General features: G+C 53.8%; 2 protein-coding genes across 3 annotated transcripts; both read right to left on the reverse strand.

Moving 5' to 3' along the window:
• Nucleotides 1–17: 17 nt before the first annotated feature.
• Nucleotides 18–3,949, reverse strand: LOC135402427 (triggering receptor expressed on myeloid cells 2-like). Of its 2 annotated transcripts, none has more exons than XM_064635577.1 (4): nucleotides 3,803–3,949; nucleotides 1,321–1,665; nucleotides 948–1,002; nucleotides 18–831 (listed from the first exon to the last, which is right to left on the reverse strand). In XM_064635577.1, the coding sequence occupies exons 1-4, from the start codon at nucleotides 3,891–3,893 to the stop codon at nucleotides 648–650; spliced, it is 675 nt and encodes a 224-aa protein (XP_064491647.1). In that variant the 5' UTR covers nucleotides 3,894–3,949; the 3' UTR covers nucleotides 18–647. The 2 variants fall into 2 exon arrangements, with proteins under 2 accessions (XP_064491647.1, XP_064491646.1); XM_064635576.1 differs by having other exon boundaries at nucleotides 948–1,005.
• A 1,760-nt stretch (nucleotides 3,950–5,709) lies between these two features.
• Nucleotides 5,710–11,567, reverse strand: TREML2 (triggering receptor expressed on myeloid cells like 2). The gene is made up of 8 exons (XM_064635555.1): nucleotides 11,181–11,567; nucleotides 9,944–10,267; nucleotides 9,328–9,612; nucleotides 8,347–8,676; nucleotides 7,668–7,728; nucleotides 7,049–7,164; nucleotides 6,589–6,638; nucleotides 5,710–6,196 (listed from the first exon to the last, which is right to left on the reverse strand). Exons 1-8 carry the CDS (start codon nucleotides 11,221–11,223, stop codon nucleotides 5,990–5,992), a joined length of 1,416 nt encoding a protein of 471 aa, XP_064491625.1. The 5' UTR covers nucleotides 11,224–11,567; the 3' UTR covers nucleotides 5,710–5,989.
• Between the last annotated feature and the right edge of the window lie 7,877 nt (nucleotides 11,568–19,444).

Raw genomic sequence — 19,444 nt, forward strand, 5'->3', positions numbered from 1 at the left:
CATGAATCCATCCTAAGTCAGAGAATCAGTTTTATTTTATTTAGTATTGCAGGGAAAAGAAGTGTGAATGCCCCTGGGTTTGGGGTCTGCCTGGGAGGCCCAAAGGCAGCTTCACTGTGGGGAGAGATGAACAACCACCACATGTTGGTAACATCCCCTTGAGTGGGGAGAAAAAATACAGGGAGAACTACAGAGAGACAGTTCATTTGCTCACCAAGTCCTTTCAGAAATGAGGAAGCAGGCTCGGAGCTGCAAGGAGACCACATCCCTTTCTGGGCTGTCCTGCAGTTCCTTATGCCTTTCCACAGGGACTCCAAGGATCCACACTGTACAAAGCAACTTCTGGGAATTAGTCTTCCTCGCCTTGTAAAGACAGAATCTGTCACCTGGCACTGCCCTGAGATGACAGGATGTTGCTGGGTCTCAGTTCAGACTGTGGTGGAATGATATTGGGGATGGTATCTGGAATAACTCTGCCTGGGGGTGTGATGCCAATGAGAAGAGGTGGTAGATGGTGACATTCCCTCTCCAAAGTGACAGGTTCATCCACACCTGTGTTTAGTAGTGATCCTTTTCTTACAGCAGGTGGCAAAGCTTTGCCTGCAAACGCCTGATGTTCCTTTTCCATGGACTCCCTTTGGCTCAGCTCACACAGCTCTCTCCTGGGAGGGGCCAGGGAGGACCTGCTGCTCACTCAGGCTTGGGTTCTGCTCTCTTTCTCTGTTCTTCCTGCTGATGCCAACGATACAGATCAGTACAGCCACCATGAACTTGGTAACCAGGAGCCCAGCAAGGATGTAGAAAACAGTGAAATCCACTTTGGGAGGGGAGCTGTGGGGAACCAGAAATACAACCATGAGGGAGATGGTTCAAACATTTAAAAAACTCTTGAGGTACTGCCTTAGTCCTAGGAAGACTAGAGATCCCAGCACAAGTTTTAGGCTCACCTGGAGATGCTCTGCACAGCTCTGGGCTCCTCTGGCACTTGGGTCTCCAGGACAGCTGCTGACAGAAACAGAACAGTTTAGTCTGCAGGTGCCTCTGGGTGATGTTCATTGGTGTCACCAGTAGCCAAGGTGAGGTGGGGCATGGGGCTGTGTGCCAGGAGATCAGTCTGAGCAGCAAGAAGGGGATGGCATGTTGGACATCCAGCACCAGTGAAGTGACAGTGCTGTACCTCAGGAATAAAGAGAGGCAATGAAGCACAGAACCTCCCCAGAGTGAGACAACAGTAGATGTTTACTGAGGTGACACCTTGGCATCTGCAGGCACCCCTGAAATTCGAGTAGGAACTCGTGGAACTCAAACCCCAGGACGTACCTCTCAGCACTTCCACTTGCACCTTCCTCAGGCTCTTTGTGTCCCCCAGGAAATCAGTTCTGCACTGGTACAGCCCAGCATCCTCCTTCCTGAGCTGGCTCATGGTGACCGTCAGGACCCCGTCGTGGATGTTGTCCCTGATGGAGGTGGTGCTTTTCCTGCCCCTCAGGAAGGGCAGCCAGAAGGATCGGGCACTCACCACGTGCTGGCACTTGGTCTCATCGACCTGCCTGCACCAGCTCTTCTCTCTCCACCACTGCTGCTGGGGATCGTAGGAGCAGTTGACAGAAATGGTGCCCCCCTCCATCCCATACACCACAGTGACGTTCTCTGCAGCACAGGATGCTGGGAGGGAGGGGAGAGGGGTGAGCCCAGTGTCTCTCATGTCTATCCCTCACTGCTGTGGTGATGCTGAACATCATTTTCACCCTTTACTGCTCTAGTGATGGCAGCTGTCACCTGTAGTGCTGCTACCTGTAGGGCTGTCACCTGTAGGGCTGTCACCTGTCTGCTTCCCCCATCAACGATCAGTGTGCTCAGAGTCTTGGCTCAGGTGTTGTGAAAAATGTCTGTGGTGACCCTGTGCCTGGTGGGTGATTTGGCTCTTGCCAGGCAGCAGTTCTTGGGGTGGCACTGAGGGCAGGAGGTATCAGCTTCCTTAATATTTGCAGATTTTCTGAAGCTTGGGTAAACTTTGGTCCTTGCCTTCCCTCCTGGCCCTGTGGTGGCTGCTCTGGAGTCAGTCTGGAGCTCAGCCACATCCACCTCTGTCATCCCTGTGCTCCTGCCCAGTTTGTCTTCAGGATTCGGGCATTAAATATAAACTTGCCCCGTGCTCTGATCCTGAGGAGCATGGAGCTGGGCATCCAGGTAGGTTGAGCTGGCACCAGACAAGCTGCCCTGATTTTTAAAAGCTCTTTTACGGTATTTGGCTGTGGAATACCCTCTGCTGCAGAAAAGGCCCTTTGCAGTAAATGCCCATGAACTTTATCCCCATTTTGAAGCTCTTTACACAGGCAGAGCAAAGCCACACTGCCCTGGAAAGTGCTGGAATCACACTGACACCTACAAACCACTGTCCTGCTTGCTGGCTAGGAGGTTGCTTCTGAATCCCACCCCCACTTCTAAATCCAGGCATTTAGCAGTTTTTTTCCACTCTATCTTTTAATATCTTACAAATTTTAACCATGTTGACAACTGGTTTTTGGCTGCTTGGCTTTTTTTAATTGTCTTGGTTCCTTATTTCTAATTTCCATTCCTCTTTGTGACAGGAAATGGCAGAGGGGACAGTCTGAGCTATTAATACTTCCAGAGAGAAGTACAGTGTGGTATTTGTGGAAATCTCTATTTCTAGTAAAAAAATTCAGAGGCAAATGTTTCTGTTAAACCATAAGTAACGATAAAACAGAAGTAAATTTAAAAATAGGCTCTTGTGAGGACTTTGTGCTGGCTGAGGCTTTTAATAACACTGCTTAAAATAATTTCAACAATTCTAAGTGAATTATAAACTAAAAGATCTGAAGTTCTTTCAGCTTGACTAGAACAAGACATAAAATAGATCTGTGCTCCACAAGTATCCAACACCTCCGAGTCTTTATCCCAGTACACTGCTGCACTCAGTTCTTCCAGTCAGGACTTACAGTGTGTCCTGTCCAGTCCTGTGCAATCCTTCCAGAACACTTTGCCTGCCTCTCCTCTTTCTCTTGAGGACCCCTCCTTCCTCCAGCTCTGCCCCATCAGTCCCTACAATATTCCCACAGCACAGCAAAACACCTCTCAGTTGGAATCATTTCCTGATTTCTCTGTGGAAAATGTTGTGTCATTCTCTTTTCAACCAGTTCTGCTGACAGATCAGAAACTGTCTGTGTTCCTCCTCCCTTCCTGGGTTCTACTGCAAAAAGTATAGTGAACATTTTCCAAACTCATTCAGATTTTTGGGACAGGTTTCTGTGCTCCCACAGCCTGGGTTTGTTGCTATTCCCTGCAGTGCTGCAGGGAGCTGGAATCTCCAAAGTGGCTGAGGAGAGAAGGCAGAGAGCTGGGAGCCCCACCTGGGTCCTGTGCCTTGGTTCTCACTTCCAAGGGCTGTGCCTCTCCCAGCTGCAAAGAGCCAGGTGCCCAAGAGTTCAGAGCTCTGCCCTTCACTGGGTTTTATTTCCCTTCCCTTGAACCCTCCTGTGGTAATTTACATATATGTAAATGACATTCAAAGCCCTGCAAATGCAAACACACAGGATTTTGCAATTTCACATTTCACAAAAGAGGCACACAGGACTTCTTTCATCAGTGTTTCCTGTTCTGACTCAAAAGGATCCCTGTGAGGAAAGCTGGGAGCACTGGGATCACCACTGGCCCTTTGGTAAATAAAAGGAAAGGAGAAAACTCCAAGGAAGGAGCCTTCAGGTGGAGACCAAGCTTTGCCCCAGTCCTTTACCCTGTCAGCCCTTTTCCCTTGAAACCCAAAGCCACACGTTCCTCTTACCTGACAGGAAGACCAAGATGAGGTGGCTGAGCCTCTCCATGTGAGCTGAGCAGAGCAGGGGATGGGAGAGCAGCCTGGAGAAGAGGGACATGGGCTCTGCCCAAGGGCAGCTCCCTCTCCCCCTCCTTGCTCTGACGGAAGGAACGAGCACAGGAACTTGGCATCTTTTTCATCCTGCACATTGAGCAATTACCAGGGACGGGCTGAAAATTCAGGCATCAGCATTGCCCAGTCCCAGCCAGGACTCAGCTCAGTCTAGACAGCCCAGGAGGGAGCATCATGTGATGGCCTCAAGCCGTGGGCTGGGGGGTCCTGCTGGGCTCAGCTCCCACTGGAACAGGACTTCACAGAGCCACGGAATCCCTCTGGTTTGGGCCCGAGGGACCTCAAAGCTCATCCAGTTCCAGCCCACTGCCTTTGGCAGGAACATCTTCCACTAGCCCAGGTTGCTCCAGACCCCATCCAACCTGCCTTGAACAATTCCAGGGATGGGGCAGCCACAGCTTCTCTGGGCAACCTGGGCCAGGGCCTGCCCACCCTCACAGGGGGGAATTTCCCCCAATATCCCACCTAACCCTGCCCCTGTCAGTGGGAAGCCATTCCCCCTTGCCCTGTCGTTCCAGGCCCCTGTAAATGATTTACAGGAGCTGTGCATGGGGGGAATTACTGGAAAGCCCAAATGGAAAGAGTGGCTCTCATGGGGATCTGCAGGTGGCTCTGTCAGCATCCCGGGGTGGAAGGAGGGCAAGGACATCATCTTGTGGGTTTTCAGGAGAAAGAAGATGTAGAAGAGCCTGCACATGAAGCATTTCTGTTTGCCAGCTAACCACAGGAGCTCAGGGGCACTGCCCTGGCTGAAGCTGTGGCTGCTTTAAATGAGCCCAACAGTGTTCTGGGCCTGGCAGAAAGGACACAGGATTGAGGGCTGGGGGCACTGATTCCAAGCCAGCTCAGGACTGCCCTCAGGGACCTCCCAGAGCATCAGCAGACTGGGAGGCTGGGTGCTGTTTTCTGGTTTTGAATTTATTTATTTACTTGGAGATCTTCCATGCAAGTATGAGTAGACCCTGACTTCTTAACTGGTGTACTGATGAATCTGCAGGTCTGTCCAGTCTTAAATGTGCCTCTTTTTCTTTCCTTGAGTTAGTGGTTAAGAAAATGGTACCTCAGAGAAATTCTTTGTGAGGTGACTGATTGCAGTTTTTGTTCCTTCTTGCTCCAGTGAGCACAAATCTGGATTCTCTTTGAGAATCATCCTGAAAATGCCTCTCTTCCATTCCATTGTTTTCTACTATTACTCTTCCACAGCTTGACCCAGTGTAACTGCATGAAGAGCAAATTGTTAGGGGAATCTTGGGCTGAATGAACCATTTCCAGAACCATTTTCTTTTTCTTTCTGTCACATCAACTCTGAAAATCTCAAAAATTCCATCAGCCTCCCTGCTGCAGCCCTAGCAAGAGAAGCCTGTTGGATGTGACTGGCCTGGGAATGAGGGATGGTTCAGGCTCCTTTGGTCTCAGACCTGTCTGCAGGGCTTGGGGCAGGGAAATCAGATGCCAGAGCTTCTGGTCTTTTGGAGAAATGGAGCTGAGCCCCAGAAAACTCGTTTCAGGTTGCTCCTCACATGGCTACTAAATACAGGCAGCAAACGTCATTTGGAGAGTTTCCAGCAGCGAGAGGGAAGTGCAGATGTTGGTTCTGCTTATTCTTATAATCCAGCACTCCCATTCCCAACCCATTTCAAAAGGTTCAAGTTTGATCCCTGCAGCACTGCAATCAGTTCACTTGGCCACAGGAGCTGAATCCTCAGGAATGGGGCAGAGTTTGTACCAGAGCATAGCTGGAATACCAAACCCAGCAATGTCCAGACAAATACTGCTCTTTTTCAAAAGCTCACACCTGCCTCTCCAAGAGTCTGCATTTTAATGGAACTGGAAAAACAGATGTACAAGGTATCCTGGGAATAACCCCACACCTCTGTCTGACCCGAGACAATCTGCCACAAGTGTGGCAAAGCCTCTACTGGCCATTAACAGCAGGGAGGTCAGAAAACGCACAGGCAACACACACATGGCAGCAAACCTCAGCTCCTCCCCAGTGTCCATCCACACACCTCCTACTCCTCATTCCCACTTCGTATTCCAGCTTGTTTCTCCCATTTCTGGATTGTTTGGGGACTCTGTGCTTCATCCTGCATCATTCCTTGGGAACTGGTTGAATGCAATGACAGCATATTCCACATTTTCCCCTTGGGGCTTCCTGTGAGCCTGGCTGGGTTCAATATTGCAGTAAAGAGGACCCTCAGAGCTGGGCCGGGATTGCAAGTCCAGGTTATTGTGGTTTAGGCCCTTGGTGTCGTCCTTGGAACTTTCTCTTCTTTCGGTGCTGCCAAGCTGTGAAAAGAAAGGGAAAATACTTGTTAGCATGACACAGTGCCAGGTCACAGCTGGCACTGAAAGAGGTGAAAGAACAGAAGACTCTTCTTCATCACCTCTCCTGGTAACAACTGCATGGTCTAACCTTGGTTACTAGTCCTTCAGTCATTTCTCAGGGGTTACTAGAATTTGGTCCACTGTGTTTTTTTCCTGTTGGAGTTTCCCTACATCTATTACCCCCTTCTCTCTCCAGCTAGGAACATTCCTCTCTCTGGGGACATTAAATACCATTTCCCTCCTGCTCACAACCAAAGTGAGCTCCAAGGTCCTCATCAGGTGGGTCCAACAGCTCCTCACAGAGTATTGGTCAGGGCCTCGGTACCACATGGGAAATCACTCATTTTCCTTACCTGTGCTGTGCCCTCTGAATTGTCATAGGTGTCCTCTGCTCCTCGGTTACCTTTGGAATAAGCCAAAATCAGAGGTTTTAGAAGTAGAGAAGCCATGAAAAGCCCTGGCATTGCCTGTGCCTCAGGAGGTGTGGGGAAGGCCGTGGGATTGCCCAGTGATAGGAGCAGTGGATGTGCAGTGGGACCCCTCTGCCCTGAGCCTGGGGAACACCTTGGGCTCACTTCAGTTCTCCCCTAACATGTTTGCAGGTTCCTGTGCAGGGTCTGCAGGAACCCAGGTTTGACTTATTGTGAGCAGAGATGGCAGCGAGGAATCTGCCTTGAGGCTTCCCAGCCTGCACCTGCCTGATCTCCAGGGCACTGGGAGCTGGGAACGAGCTCACCTGGAGGGGGAAAGGATGGCAGAGAAGGCCCTGTCTGGTACAGACCAGGACAGGAGGCAAGCCCCAGCTCCACATACCTGTTCTCTCCAGGAGCTTTTGCAGCCTGACACACAGCGCTACCGAGGTGACGAGAGCCAGGATGAGCAGGATGCTCAGCACCACAGACAGTAGGATGAAGGTGTTGACATTTGAGCTGCAGCCAGGAGAGCAAGGGAGTTACCAGTGTTGGATGGTGTAACAGCCCAGTACCAAACAGTGACCAAAAGGGACAGGAACAGATCTCATGTTCAGTTCTATGCACTCAGAAGGAGGGTCTGGTTCTCCTGCAGCAATGCAATCTGATTTTTCTACCTGGTTGTGCCTTCTGAGCTTTTCCTAAACTATTCTCCAGGCTTTAGAAACAAGGCACTGTTCAAAGCTCTGAGCACAATTCCAGGCTCTCTGGAACAGGAACTGTCTTTTCCTCCTGTGTTTTGCAGCACCTGGTGCACCAGAGCTGATTTTACTAATCTGCCTCCTCCTCTGGAATTATGCTCCGGGCAGGAGCTGGAAGAGGAGAGGCCAGCTTTGGTAAGGATCCTACCATACTTAAGCCCTCTGTAGGCAGGAATCAGAGTACCCAGGGACTGCCTGCCCCAGATGTTTTGGGGACAAAACATGAATAACTTGTGTGTGTTCAAGCTCAGAGACTCTTACCTGGGTGCTGGGCTGTTGCCCAAAGGAGTTGCTTGACTTGAGCCTTCGGTGTCTGACAAAGCTGCAATGGCAGGTGTGAAGAGAGGAACAGTCACAAATGCTTTGCATTTACCAGTGAAACCCCCCTGCCATTGCTGTTCCTGTGCCCAGGGGAGGGTGTGCAGAACCCACGTGCTCGACTTTTTCCAGAGCATCACTGTCCCCTCCCATGGTCTGCACTGCCTGTTCCTCTAGTCCTTCAAGAGCCAGGTTGCAGCTCAGTGCCATCCCTTACTGTTAGAGCATCATGCTGAAAGAGAGCCCAAGTCACAGATCTTTAAAATACAGGTCTAAAGGTTGTTCCCTTGACAACCCAGTGTGAAGGTCTTAAAGCCAAGGGATGAGTCACTATAAAGGGGCAGAACTGGTATCAGAGGATGAGAGACAGAAACACCTCTCAGGACAGCTGAACCTGCTCCCAGGTTAAAGGGGAACAGCACAGCACACGTGTGGTTCACCTCCCATCCCTGCTGCTACTCCATAACGTGGTGGCCATGAGAAGGTCCAGTGCTGTAGGGTCAGGCAAACACAGGCAGGTGTAAGGTGTGGGGTGGTGTAAGCTGAGCAGTGCAGAGGGACAGAGCAGGAAAGTGAGTCTGGGATCTACAAACACAGAGTGTGCTGACAGGTCCATACATACCCTCGGAAACCTCGAGTGTGACCTCCTCCATCCGGGAGAGACCAGAGCTTTCATGGAGCGCACACCAGTACACGCCAGAGTCCTGGGCCTGCAGCTGCTCCATGGTGATGGTGACAATCCCCTGCTGAGTGTTGTCCTGGATCCTGACTCTGCCATCCTGAGATGTCCTTTGGTTCCCTGAAGGCCCTGAGCTTGTGGTGACCAGGATCTCACATGATGTCCCTGCTTCCTCTTTGCACCAGGCTTTGCTCACAGCCCCATAGTCCGTGTTCTTGTACTGACACTGGACAGAGATGTTGCCTGACTCCTTGGCTGTGTACTGCTGGGTCCCTGGAAAACATCCAGAATGCTTGGTGAGACCCCAAAGCAGGCACAGTGGCACCCTGGGTCTGCTTCTACCTCCAGACATGTGGAGCAGAAGGGACTGGACCCAGATTACTGGGGGCAAAAATGACTCATAAACTGAGACACTCTGGGACACTGCAAGTGCAGTAGGTGCTCACTCTGGGACACTGAGAGGGCAGTAGGTGCTCATTTTGGGACACTGAGAGGGCAGTAGGTGCTCACTGTGGGACACTGAGAGGGCAGTAGGTGCTCACTGTGGGACACTGAGAGGGCAGTAGGTACTCACTCTGGGACACTGAGAGGGCAGTAGGTACTCACTGTGGGACACAGAGGGCAGTAGGTGCTCACTCTGGGACACTGAGAGGGCAGTAGGTACTCACTCTGGGACACTGAGAGGGCAGTAGGTACTCACTCTGGGACACTGAGAGGGCAGTAGGTACTCACTCTGGGACACTGAGAGGGCAGTAGGTGCTCACTGTGGGACACTGAGAGGGCAGTAGGTGCTCATTTTGGGACACTGAGAGGGCAGTAGGTGCTCACTGTGGGACACTGAGAGGGCAGTAGGTGCTCACTCTGGGACACTGAGAGGGCAGTAGGTGCTCACTCTGGGACACTGAGAGGGCAGTAGGTACTCACTCTTGAAGACAGAGAGCACGACCTCCATTACTCGGGTGCGGCCGGAGCTCAGTGCACACCAGTACGTGCCGGTGTCCCGGGCCTGCAGCCTCCTCATGGTGACGAGAGTATTCAGGTGGTTGTACATCAGCGATGTTCTGTCGTGTGGAGCTCTGCTGTTGCTCCGTGTTGAACGGGAATCTGTGCTCGCCATGACTCTGCACTCAGTCTGCCCTTCTCTCCGGCACCAGGTTGTGCTGTACGGGCACTGCACCCGCAGAGTGTCCAACTCCCACTGGAGCACCTCTGAAACGCAAGGTGGTCACTTCCCAATGAGCAGTGGGCACAAGGGCATTCACCTCCCTCCCCGAGCTGGGCATCTGGGACAGACCCTGCCCTGGGGCAACGCCCTCATGGAGAGCCCCTCATCAAGGCAGAGGTAGGGGTGAGGTAAGGCAGGACAAGAGGTTGCTGGGAACCTGCAGGGCCAGCCAGGTCTGTGGGGCTCCTTCACTCACTGGGGAAGGCAGCAAATGAGGCTGGGGAGTGGGGCTGGGGGGATCAGGGGAAGCTGCTCTGCTCTGGGGGAGAGGGGAGCAGGGGAAGGAATGATGTGGCTTTCTGACAAGGTACTCACCCTTGAAAACGTTCAGTGAGATCCTCTTCAGTGGAGAACTGCTAGAGGAACTTTCACAGGCGTATGTGCCTGAGTCCTCTGCCTTGAGGTCAGTCATGGTGACAGAGACGATCTTAGCAGCGGGGTAATCCTTTATTGTAATTCTCTCTGTGCTTTGGCTCGAGTGCTGGGTGCTTGCCCATAAGTCATAGCATTGGTCATTTATCAGGCGGCACCAGCGTTTCCACTGATTACCAGAAGTCTTGTCTGTGTAAGGACACTGGACATACAGAGTGTCCCCTTCCCGTCGTCTCTCCTCAGCAGGAGGTGCTTGGGCTTGGAGACCTGTAAATATCAGATGTGCTGAGGGAGAGGGGAGCTGAAGCAGGGCTGCCCACAGCCTTCCCACAGACACAGAGAAACAGGCTCTGACCTTCCCCTGTGGACACTTGTATCTGGAAGGACTCCAAAAATCAGAGTCCATTCCCCCTGCTGAATTCACCTGCTTGCAAACAGGAGGGCTGATTTCTGGTGGGCAGTGCTGAGGTTTGAGCTGGGATTGCAGCTGTGGTTTAAAGCCCACAAAGTGGTGCTCGAGGTGTTGGACTTTCAAGCCTGACTGGAGACATCCGTGGCACAGTGTTGGGAGCTGTCCCAGCAAACCAGCTCCATTGTCACTGCTCCTCGTTCAGGCACATGGAGACCAACCCCTGCCCACACAGTGCCCTGGGTGGTCTGTTCAGGGTGGTGGGACAGGCAGAGGGAAGGAGCCAGAGCAGGTGTGTGCAACCTGCAGCTCCTCTGTGCCACATCCCTGAGGATGCCCAGCAACCCCTGGCTGTGAGGCTGTGCAAGGTGCAGGTTGCCTTGATTCCCCAGCCTACCCCATGCTGGAAGCTTTGTGCTCTCTGCAGGGATGGGGGGCAGGCGGTGCCCACGGACACTGTCCTGATCCAGGGCTGCAATCAGAGGTGCTGAGCTGGGCCAGTGTGATGGGAAATCCAGCTGGGAGAGCTGCTGGGGCTGCTTTGGAGGCCACAGCTCTGTGCTTCCAGGCTGGTTTGTCCTGGGAGCCTGGAGGAGCCAGATGTGTGTGGTGGGAATTGGGGCTGCCCTTTCCCTCCCCACCCCTGCAAGTGAGTTGCCCCCATCAGAGTCCAGCTGAGGTTGGGGGTTCCCCCACTGTGGAGCTCCCCAGGCAGTGGGAGGTGGGGAAGGATGTTCCACTCCCCTGGGACATGCCCAGCCCTTCTCTTACCTGGGAAGCAGAGCAGCAGCAGCAGGAGGGCTCTCAGCTCCATGGCCACGCTCAGGCCCAGGGAAGGGGCATTGCTGGGGGCTGCCCACCCTGTCTGCCCCTGTGTGTCTGCCGTGTGGTCCCTCCTGCCTGGCAGTGGCACGGCTGGAGGAAGTGCCTGAGGTCTTGCCTCAGGCGGAAATACCTCCCCATGTTTTGTTACAACATTGATATTAAGATGATTTCTGGGTGCATTTGGGGAAGTGCTGAGCACAGCCTGTCCTGATGTCAAAGGCCCGTTGCTTCTCTCGCCTGGCCGGTGTCATTTGCTTTGTCACTCTGCTCGTCCACCCCCCAGCCATGAGGCTGCCTCCTCTTCCTCCCAGGCGAGTGGGGGACGGGGCTGAGTTTGCTATCCACCAGCAGATTTTGGGCCCCAATGCCCCTGGTTGGTTCTGTGTCCTGGTGTGTGCAGGTGCTCACCAGCTTTTGGGTTGGTTTCGGGGTGTGGGGTTTGTTCTCTCGCGCTCCGGTTGCAGCCCGATGTTTCTCTCTAAAACTGCTGCCAGGTGCTCCGAGGCTGCCAGCTGAGGCTGCCAGCACCAGCCCGGCTGTGTCCCTGGAGCACATCCCCAGAGAAGTCCCTCCCTCTGAGACACAGCCATCGTGTCCCCAGAGACAACACTGCCTCTGTAAGTCTGTGCTGGGCACTTCTGGCCGGGATCCGTCCCTGGGGAAAGCAGGACAGGGACTTCTTCCCTTAGTGCATCCTCTGAGGTGCTTAAAGGTCCATCTTAAAGAACTGATGAATGCTACTCATACTAAATTTATGGGATTTCCTTTAGGTGCACGTGGGAAGGGAATTATGAGGTTTTAGTTGGACTTGGTCTCTCCAGTTCCCACAGGAAAAGCTCACTCATCATCTATTGAATCTGGCCCTTTTTACTTCAGTGGATATTGTACATGGGTTTCCTGGGCAAACTTGGACTGTTGTAAGATCTTAATGAATTAATTAGATGAATGAATTAATTGGAATACTATGAGCAAATGAGTTGTAAATAAATGGATTCAGGGATCTTAGTGCAATGTCACTGTGATGTGCCATAGGGAGGACACACCATCAGCCATATTGCCAAAATTTCCAGCATTTGTTTCTTTCCACTGAAAGCAAAGAGAAGGAATGTTGTCTCTCAGCATCCCTCTGCATTGCTAATGGAAAAACAGGATCTTTTCCTTATTCCAAATTCAGTTTTTATTATATTGTCAAGGATGACACCAATTTAAGTAAAGAATGATCTGATCTTTCATGGGAAGCAAATATATTTTGGGGTTCAAATTCACAAATATGCACTAAAATGTAGTTCTCCTCAAGCAAAGATTGCTGCCTGGCTGTGAAGGTCTGGTGTAGCAACTGTTCTTTGAGTTGCAGTGTTGGGGGATTCCTTGGTTTCAGTCTATCCTGCTGCATGAGTCAGGAACAGTCCCTTGAAAGAGGAAGGATTTGTGCTGTGTGGCTCAGGGCTGGTTTCACTGCAGTTCAGCCCAGTCCTTGGGATGGCTGGTGGGTTCAGTGTGTGGACCTGAGAGAAAGGGAGGGATCAGGCAGGAAATCAGTCGTCAAAAGTGAGGAGATTCTCCAGCTTTGGTTACAGCTCAGTTCTGTGCTCGGGGACAGAGCTTTTCATACCTATTCAAGCTTTGTGTCTAGAGATACAGTGAGCACAAATATCTGTGGAATTATATTCCCTCTGTGGAATAGCTAACAGGCCTGAGCTGGCTCTGCGGAGGCTTCAAAAGGCTGAGGATATAAAAGGTTTGGTAAGGAAACAGAGGCTGTGTCAGTCGTGTGTGATAGTGAATCCCTGCCCCTCATTCCTGGGGGCTGCTGAGGCAATAGGACACGGGGATTATCCCAGTTCCTCACGCCTTCTCTTACCTGAACAACAGAAGATTGGCAGCAGCAGGAATTTTCTCCTCCTTTCCCTTGGCCTCCCCAAGAAACTTTGCTCCATGGAAATCCAGGCAAAGCCAGTTCTCCAAGTGAGCAAAGCCACCTGTGGAATCCTCCAGGTCAGTCACTGAGTGTGTGTCAGAGCCACCACCAAAGTCCTCTTTGGTGACAGCTGTCACAGCCCTGGGGGGACTCACTCATGGATGTTTCACAGCTGGCTCTGCCCCAAATAGCTGCTTTGGGAAGCACAAACAGCATCAGGTCTTGTTTGCCTTGACTCCAAGCTTCCCTGGCCTTTGTTTCTCTAGCTGTTGTGAGGATGCTGGAGGAGGCCTGTCCTTCCACTCTGCTCCCAGACACCTTGTACTTGCCATGCTGGGAATTGTGCCTCTCATCAGCAGGGCTTGGCCAAGTCCCTTCTGCCTCCCCTTGACATCCCTGTGTCCTTCTCTGCCCTTGAAGGCAGTGACAGCAGAGCAGTCAGTGGCAGTGAGTCCTCTGCCAGCACAGTGCTCACAGCGGGGTCCCCTGGGCCAGTACCTGCCCCGCTCCACCAGAGCAGCACAGAGACCGTACTGACACCCTGGCTGTGAGGAATTTCCAATTATATGAATAAGCAGCTTATTAACAATACATTCTGGCTAATCATTTTGTGCTAGATATCTCCGCATTGTCTTGTCCCCAAATCCCTCTCTCATCAGGCACTTGATGCTCAGTAACGAGAAGAGGGAACGCGCTCGTGCTCTTGCGAACAAATCCCAGGAGTCTGCAATTAGTTCAGTTTCTGCAACCGGTTGCCTACAAAGTGAGCCAAGAACTGTGCCTCATCCCTTCCCATGGCATTTGCTGCAGCCAGGAGGTCCTTTCTGAGGAGAGGCTCTTTGGGACAGGACAGGTCACGAAGAGATGCCTGCTGAGGACTCGGCATCTTGGAGCAGCAAGAACATAATGAAGGTGGTCCTTTTGCTGCACCTCTGACAGAGGATCAATATGACTTTTAATTATAGAATCACAGAAAAGAAGATGAATGTTATCTCAGAAGGTCACTTAATCCAGCCTGGTGACACAGCTGGATCAGCTCTTTCCATGTAATTTCTAAAGATCTGTTTAACCAGTTGAGGTTGCAGCGTTCCCAGTGACCTGTTCCAGTGCTGCATCAGCCCTATTTGAACACTTCTCCTAACTCTGACTCTCCCTGCTATTTAATGCCTCGTTCCCTTTGTATCCACCGGGAACTCGGACAGCAGCCCGTGTTAACGCGGGTGGGTCAGCTCGTGGTACCCTGGGTGGCTCAGCCCGTGTCACAGCCCGCGGTACCCCGGGTGGGTGGGTCAGCCCGCGGTACCCCGGGTGGGTGGGTGGGTCAGCCCGCGGTACCCCGGGTGGGTGGCTCAGCCCCTGTTCCCGGGGGGGTGGCTCAGCCCGCGGTACCCGGGTGGGTGGCTCAGCCCGCGGTACCCCGGGTGGGTGGCTCAGCCCGCGGTACCCCGGGTGGGTGGGTCAGCCCGCGGTACCCCGGGTGGGTGGGTGGGTCAGCCCGCGGTACCCCGGGTGGGTGGGTCAGCCCGCGGTACCCGGGTGGGTGGCTCAGCCCGCGGTACCCCGGGTGGGTGGCTCAGCCCGCGGTACCCGGGTGGGTGGCTCAGCCCGCGGTACCCGGGTGGGTGGGTCAGCCCGTGGTACCCCGGGGGGTTCGCAGGAGCCCGGCCCGGGGGGGGCAGCGGCCGCCAGGGGGCGGGGGAGGCTCAGGAATGGCGGCGCTCGGGGCTGAGCGGCCCCGGCCTTGGCGACCACCACGGGCACGGGCACGGGCACGGGCACCTCCCACTGCCCGGGGGCTCCAAGCCCCGTCCGAGGCCGTGCACGCTGCCAGGGATGGGGCGGCCTGTTCTGTGTGAGGCCTCACGTGCCTGGACGATATTCCCCGGCTCAGCGAACTCACCACGTGGGGACCCCACCCGGGGGGCACCTGCTCGCTGCAGAAAGGTGCCCAAACACGGCAGTTCCTCCGTCCCTCCTCTGCGTCCCCTGGCTCCGGGGACCAGTGCCCACCCGAGCTCTCTTATCTGTTCCTCAGGGTTTGTAGAGAAGGTGGATATTCAGTGAGACACCAGAACAGGCTGCCCAGAGAAGCTGTGGCTGCCCCATCCCTGGAAGTGTCCCAGGCCAGGCTGGACGGGGCTTGGAGCAACCCGGGATAGTGGAAGGTGTCCCTGCCCGTGGCAGGGGGTGGCACTGGGTGCTCATTAACATCTCTTTCAACACAAACCGTTCCATGATTCAATGATATTCTTGTCTCCCCCTGCAGTGGGCCTTTCTTCCCAAAACTCTGAGCCTGCTGCAATCTTGAGACCTGACTGGTCAGATGATGGAGCTTTCCCGGTCTTTCCTGGGGCATCTCCGCCAGTTGCTTCCTCAGCACATCAACACAGATCAACCCTTCACCCTCCCCCAGGCCTGATGCTCTGCAGGGATGTGGGGCTGTGGGAATTGATCCTAAATGGTCTTGAAAAAGGAGAATATTAGGATAAGGGAGAAGGAGGAATTCTTTCAGAATAAGGTGGTGTAAGATGGCTCAGGGAAGCAGTAGCAGCAGCAAGAGGGAAGCAGGGCTGGGGGAGGAAGGCAGAGCTGGGACCCCCACACTGGCCATGTGTGGGGGGGCCGGGGCTGGTGGGCACACGGGACCCTCGCTCCGTGAGCCGGACACGGGCTGCGGGCTCGGCTCGGCTCTGAAGGAGAAGAGGCCCCACAGCAGCAGCTTAGTGAGGGGCCTGGTGTTTGGTCTGTTCCACATCAATGGGGCGTCCAGCTGTGGCTGAGGATGAAAGCAAGCGAGAGAGAGAGGATTAAAGGCTCCCAGGGTCTCCTCTAACCCGCCTAAGACTCACCAAGAGGGCAGTGTGCGGCTTCAGGAAGGCTTCTTCATATGGAAAATATTATGTGAGGGAGAGAAAGAGGAGGGGGAAGGGAGCAGGGAGAGAGAGAGACTTCTGTCCAGAGAGTGCCAAGGGAAGACTGACCACTAAAAGCACTTTGGAGGTTCAGATCGAGCCCAGGAGAAAGCGCTGAGCTCTGCCACACCTGGGAGTGTGACGGGGCACAGGTGTGATGAGTTTGGGGGGCCTGCAGACAAGAGCAGAGGAAAAATAAAGGGATGAAAGAAGAGGGAAAGTGGAGAAGGGGAATGAGGAGGCTGGCAAAAGGGAGGTGAAAGGAGAGAGATGGAAGGGGAGGTGGTGAAAGGCGGGCTGAGGGCCATGAGGGGAGCGGGAGGTGGTGACAGCCTGGCTGTCTGCTCCATTGTGCAGGATCCAGGTGGGCAGGTGGGAGCCCCTTGCTCAGCCCTCCTGGCCCGTTCCCTACCCCGCCACACTGCTCCAGGAATGCCTGTGATGGGGAACAAATTGCTAACAGAAGTGAGACATTTTGCACTGCACACAAGCGAGTTTCCAGTGCAAGGTTTCCTGTCAGCGGCCGGGCCGGAGGATGTGGAGCCCTCCTGCCTCTGGCAGGATAATCCCATGAGTTAACACACAGCCTTGGTTATGGTGCAGGATGAGGGACCTGAGGCCAGGCTTTCCTGCCTCCTGTTTTGGCTGCCACCGTTTCCCTGCTTCCATTCCCTGGTATTTTCTACTTCCCCTGTGTGTGGCATTCCCAGTCTCATTAGCCCTTCCTCCCCCACCACCTCCCACTGCTGAGATCTCCCCGGCATTCACAGGCTTCCACTCCACTTTCCTCCTTGATTTATCCTGGTGAACTGAGTGACCTTCCTCGACCTCATTTTCATGGCCATGTGAGCACAGGCAGGCACTTGGGGAGGGCAGGTCATCCCTCGCTCCCGTCCTGAGCTGCGAGGACACCGACGCTCCCCCTCCCACCGGGCTGGGGTGGTGGGTGCTCACACTGCGGGTGGGTGCCCAGCACCTGGATCTGCAGCAATTCCTTGCACACCAGGGTCAGAGGCATGGAAAGTGCTGGCTGAAAAACATGGAACTGCTTGTCTTTGCATCTCTGCACACTTGGATGGTGTTCAGCTGAGCTTGTGTGTGCACCAGCAGTGTGCAGGGAAACACTCTGGTGTGTGTCGCTCTAGAGACAGGCACAGCTTTTCAATTTTCCATCACCTGTGCTTTGAGGGATCCCACAGAGATACCTGGTCTGTCCCTGTGAGAAGTGCACACAGATACTTTCTCTCCTTTACAGAATCCCAGAATGGTTTGGGTTGGAAGGGACCTTAAAGCTCATCTCATTCTCCACCCTGCCATGGGCAGGGACACCTTTCACTAGACCAGGTTGTTCCAAGCCCCATCCAACCTGGCCTTGGACACTTCCAGGGATGGGGCAGCCACAGCTTCTCAGGAGAGCCTGTGCCAGGGCCTCCCCACCCTTGCAGGGAAGAGTTTCCAACCTGGCCCAGGTTTCTGTGTTCTTGGTCATCACTGTGGAGGCTGAAAAGTCTCCAGATGGACCCAAGAAGCCAAAATGCAGAGCTGGGGGATGTGCACTGACTCCCTGGTATGGACACACCTGCGAGGCGAGGGAACCTCTAGGACCACAAATATCCTGATGCCCTGTGACTCCTGATGGAATCAGTGGATTTTAACAGGAGAGAGATCACTTCTCCCTCCTCCCTAGAAAACACATCTCTGAGGCTCTGCTGCTGGGTCTGAGGAATTTTGGACAACAGTCTGAATGTTTGAAGTGTCAGAGGAGCAGCCAACCCAAAGGTGCTGCTGAGTTTTGGGGCAGCAACTCAGGTCTGATCCCGTTTGGGCACTCAGCTGCACCCCACCCAGGCTCCACTCCACCATCCCAAAGCTGAGTGTCTTCCACACCTTTGCTGAATAGCTGGCAAAGTGGTTTGCCCCCTTCCCTCGCCCAGCGGCACATAAATCCCTTTGCCCCTAGTCTGGAAATCTGCCTTCCTGTCCCTCCCTTCCCTGCCTTCCTGGGAAGCCAGTGTGGATGCAGTGCTGCCGGCTTGCCTGTCTGAGCTGCTTAGTTAAGAATAATAAACAAACTCCTAAATGGAAGGATATTCTTTAAACCTGCCTTGTGCTGCCTGCCAGGGAATGCAGGCAGCAGAGCCCACCTCCTGTCCCCCTCCAGCCCCGGCTCCAGGCTCTCCTGAAACCTGATCTGCTGTGCTGTGGAGCTGCACCATGGCCTCTGCGTGCACCTTCCCCCCTGACCCTGTCTGGATTCTCCTGTCCTTTTCCTGACACACTCCCAAGGAGCACGTGCTGCTGGCTCACACACACCCCACAGAGGGGCTCACGGTGGCACAGCCACAGCCCCACTCCCAGGTCACTGTGCCACTGCCCAGCCGGGCACGAGGGGCACTTACAGATGGAGAATCATGGAACTGGGGAATGGTTTGGGTTGGAAGGGACCTTGAAGCTCACCCAATTCCACCCCCTGCCATGGGCAGGGACACCTCCCACTAGCCCAGGTTGCTCCAAGCCCCATCCAACCTGGCCTTGGACACTTCCAGGGATGGGGCAGCCACAGTTTCTCTGGGCAACCTGTGCCAGGGCCTCCCCACCCTCACAGCCAAGAATTCCTTCCCAATATCCCATCTAATCCTGGCATCTGGCAGTGTGAAGCCATTCCCCTTGTCCTGTCCCTCCAGGCCCTTGTCTAAAATCCCTCTTGAAGCACAGATGTTCCTGTGGTCACTTGTTCTGCTTCATAGTCTGCTGTTTGCAGCTCTTCTGACACAGGTATGTCCTTCCCTGTCTCTCCATGTTGCTCATGCACCTTTTATTCAGACACAAAGGCATCTTTTCCCACCTTGTCGTGCTTGTTCCCTCCTTCCAGCTCACACAGTTGCCCAGCTTTCCTTGCCTGTGTCCCATTTTCCTCATGCCAGCACTCACAGCCTGCAGGAAGCCGATGTCAGCTGGAGGCTGAGCAGTCCCTGGGACCCTCCAGCCCTGCCACACTTTTCAACCCACTTCTCATTTTTCTTCTTCTTTCTGTAGTTTATTGTTTTCAGCTCTCCTCCTCCTCAGTGCCTGCTGAAGGGAACTCATCTCCTGCCTCTTCTTTCTGTTTTCATCTTAAGAAAGAAGGGAAAAACCCATTTTGCTCTTTCCCCAGCTCCAATTCCCCTTCCACCCCCACACCCTCCCACCTCCCTTCCCAGCCCTGAAACCTTTTCCTGATAGTGTTGCTGTAACTGTTCAATTAAAGGAGCAATTACAAAATCAATCAAAGGGAACCGTGTGCCGTGTGCCGAGGGGGCAGCGCCGGGGAGCGGGGACGGCGCCGGGGCCCGGCCCAGCCCCAGGGCAGCTCAGCTCAGCTCGGCTCCAATTGTCTCACT

The sequence above is a fragment of the Pseudopipra pipra genome, chromosome 25, assembly GCF_036250125.1.
Source record: "Pseudopipra pipra isolate bDixPip1 chromosome 25, bDixPip1.hap1, whole genome shotgun sequence".
NCBI classification, from domain to species: domain Eukaryota; kingdom Metazoa; phylum Chordata; class Aves; order Passeriformes; family Pipridae; genus Pseudopipra; species Pseudopipra pipra.

Excerpts from the sequence above, each read along its gene's own strand:
- TREML2 (XM_064635555.1), bottom strand. The coding sequence starts at position 11,223 with ATGGAGCTGAGAGCCCTCCTGCTGCTGCTGCTCTGCTTCCCAG. Across the intron at positions 7,729-8,346 it reads CACACTCGAGGTTTCCGAGG|CTTTGTCAGACACCGAAGGC; the intron begins GTATGTATGGAC and ends CTGCCATTGCAG. Across the intron at positions 7,165-7,667 it reads GGCAACAGCCCAGCACCCAG|CTCAAATGTCAACACCTTCA; the intron begins GTAAGAGTCTCT and ends TCCTGGCTGCAG.
- LOC135402427 (XM_064635576.1), bottom strand. The coding sequence starts at position 3,893 with ATGTCCCTCTTCTCCAGGCTGCTCTCCCATCCCCTGCTCTGCTCAGCT. Across the intron at positions 1,006-1,320 it reads GCAAGTGGAAGTGCTGAGAG|CAGCTGTCCTGGAGACCCAA; the intron begins GTACGTCCTGGG and ends TGTTTCTGTCAG. Across the intron at positions 832-947 it reads GCTGTGCAGAGCATCTCCAG|CTCCCCTCCCAAAGTGGATT; the intron begins GTGAGCCTAAAA and ends GGTTCCCCACAG.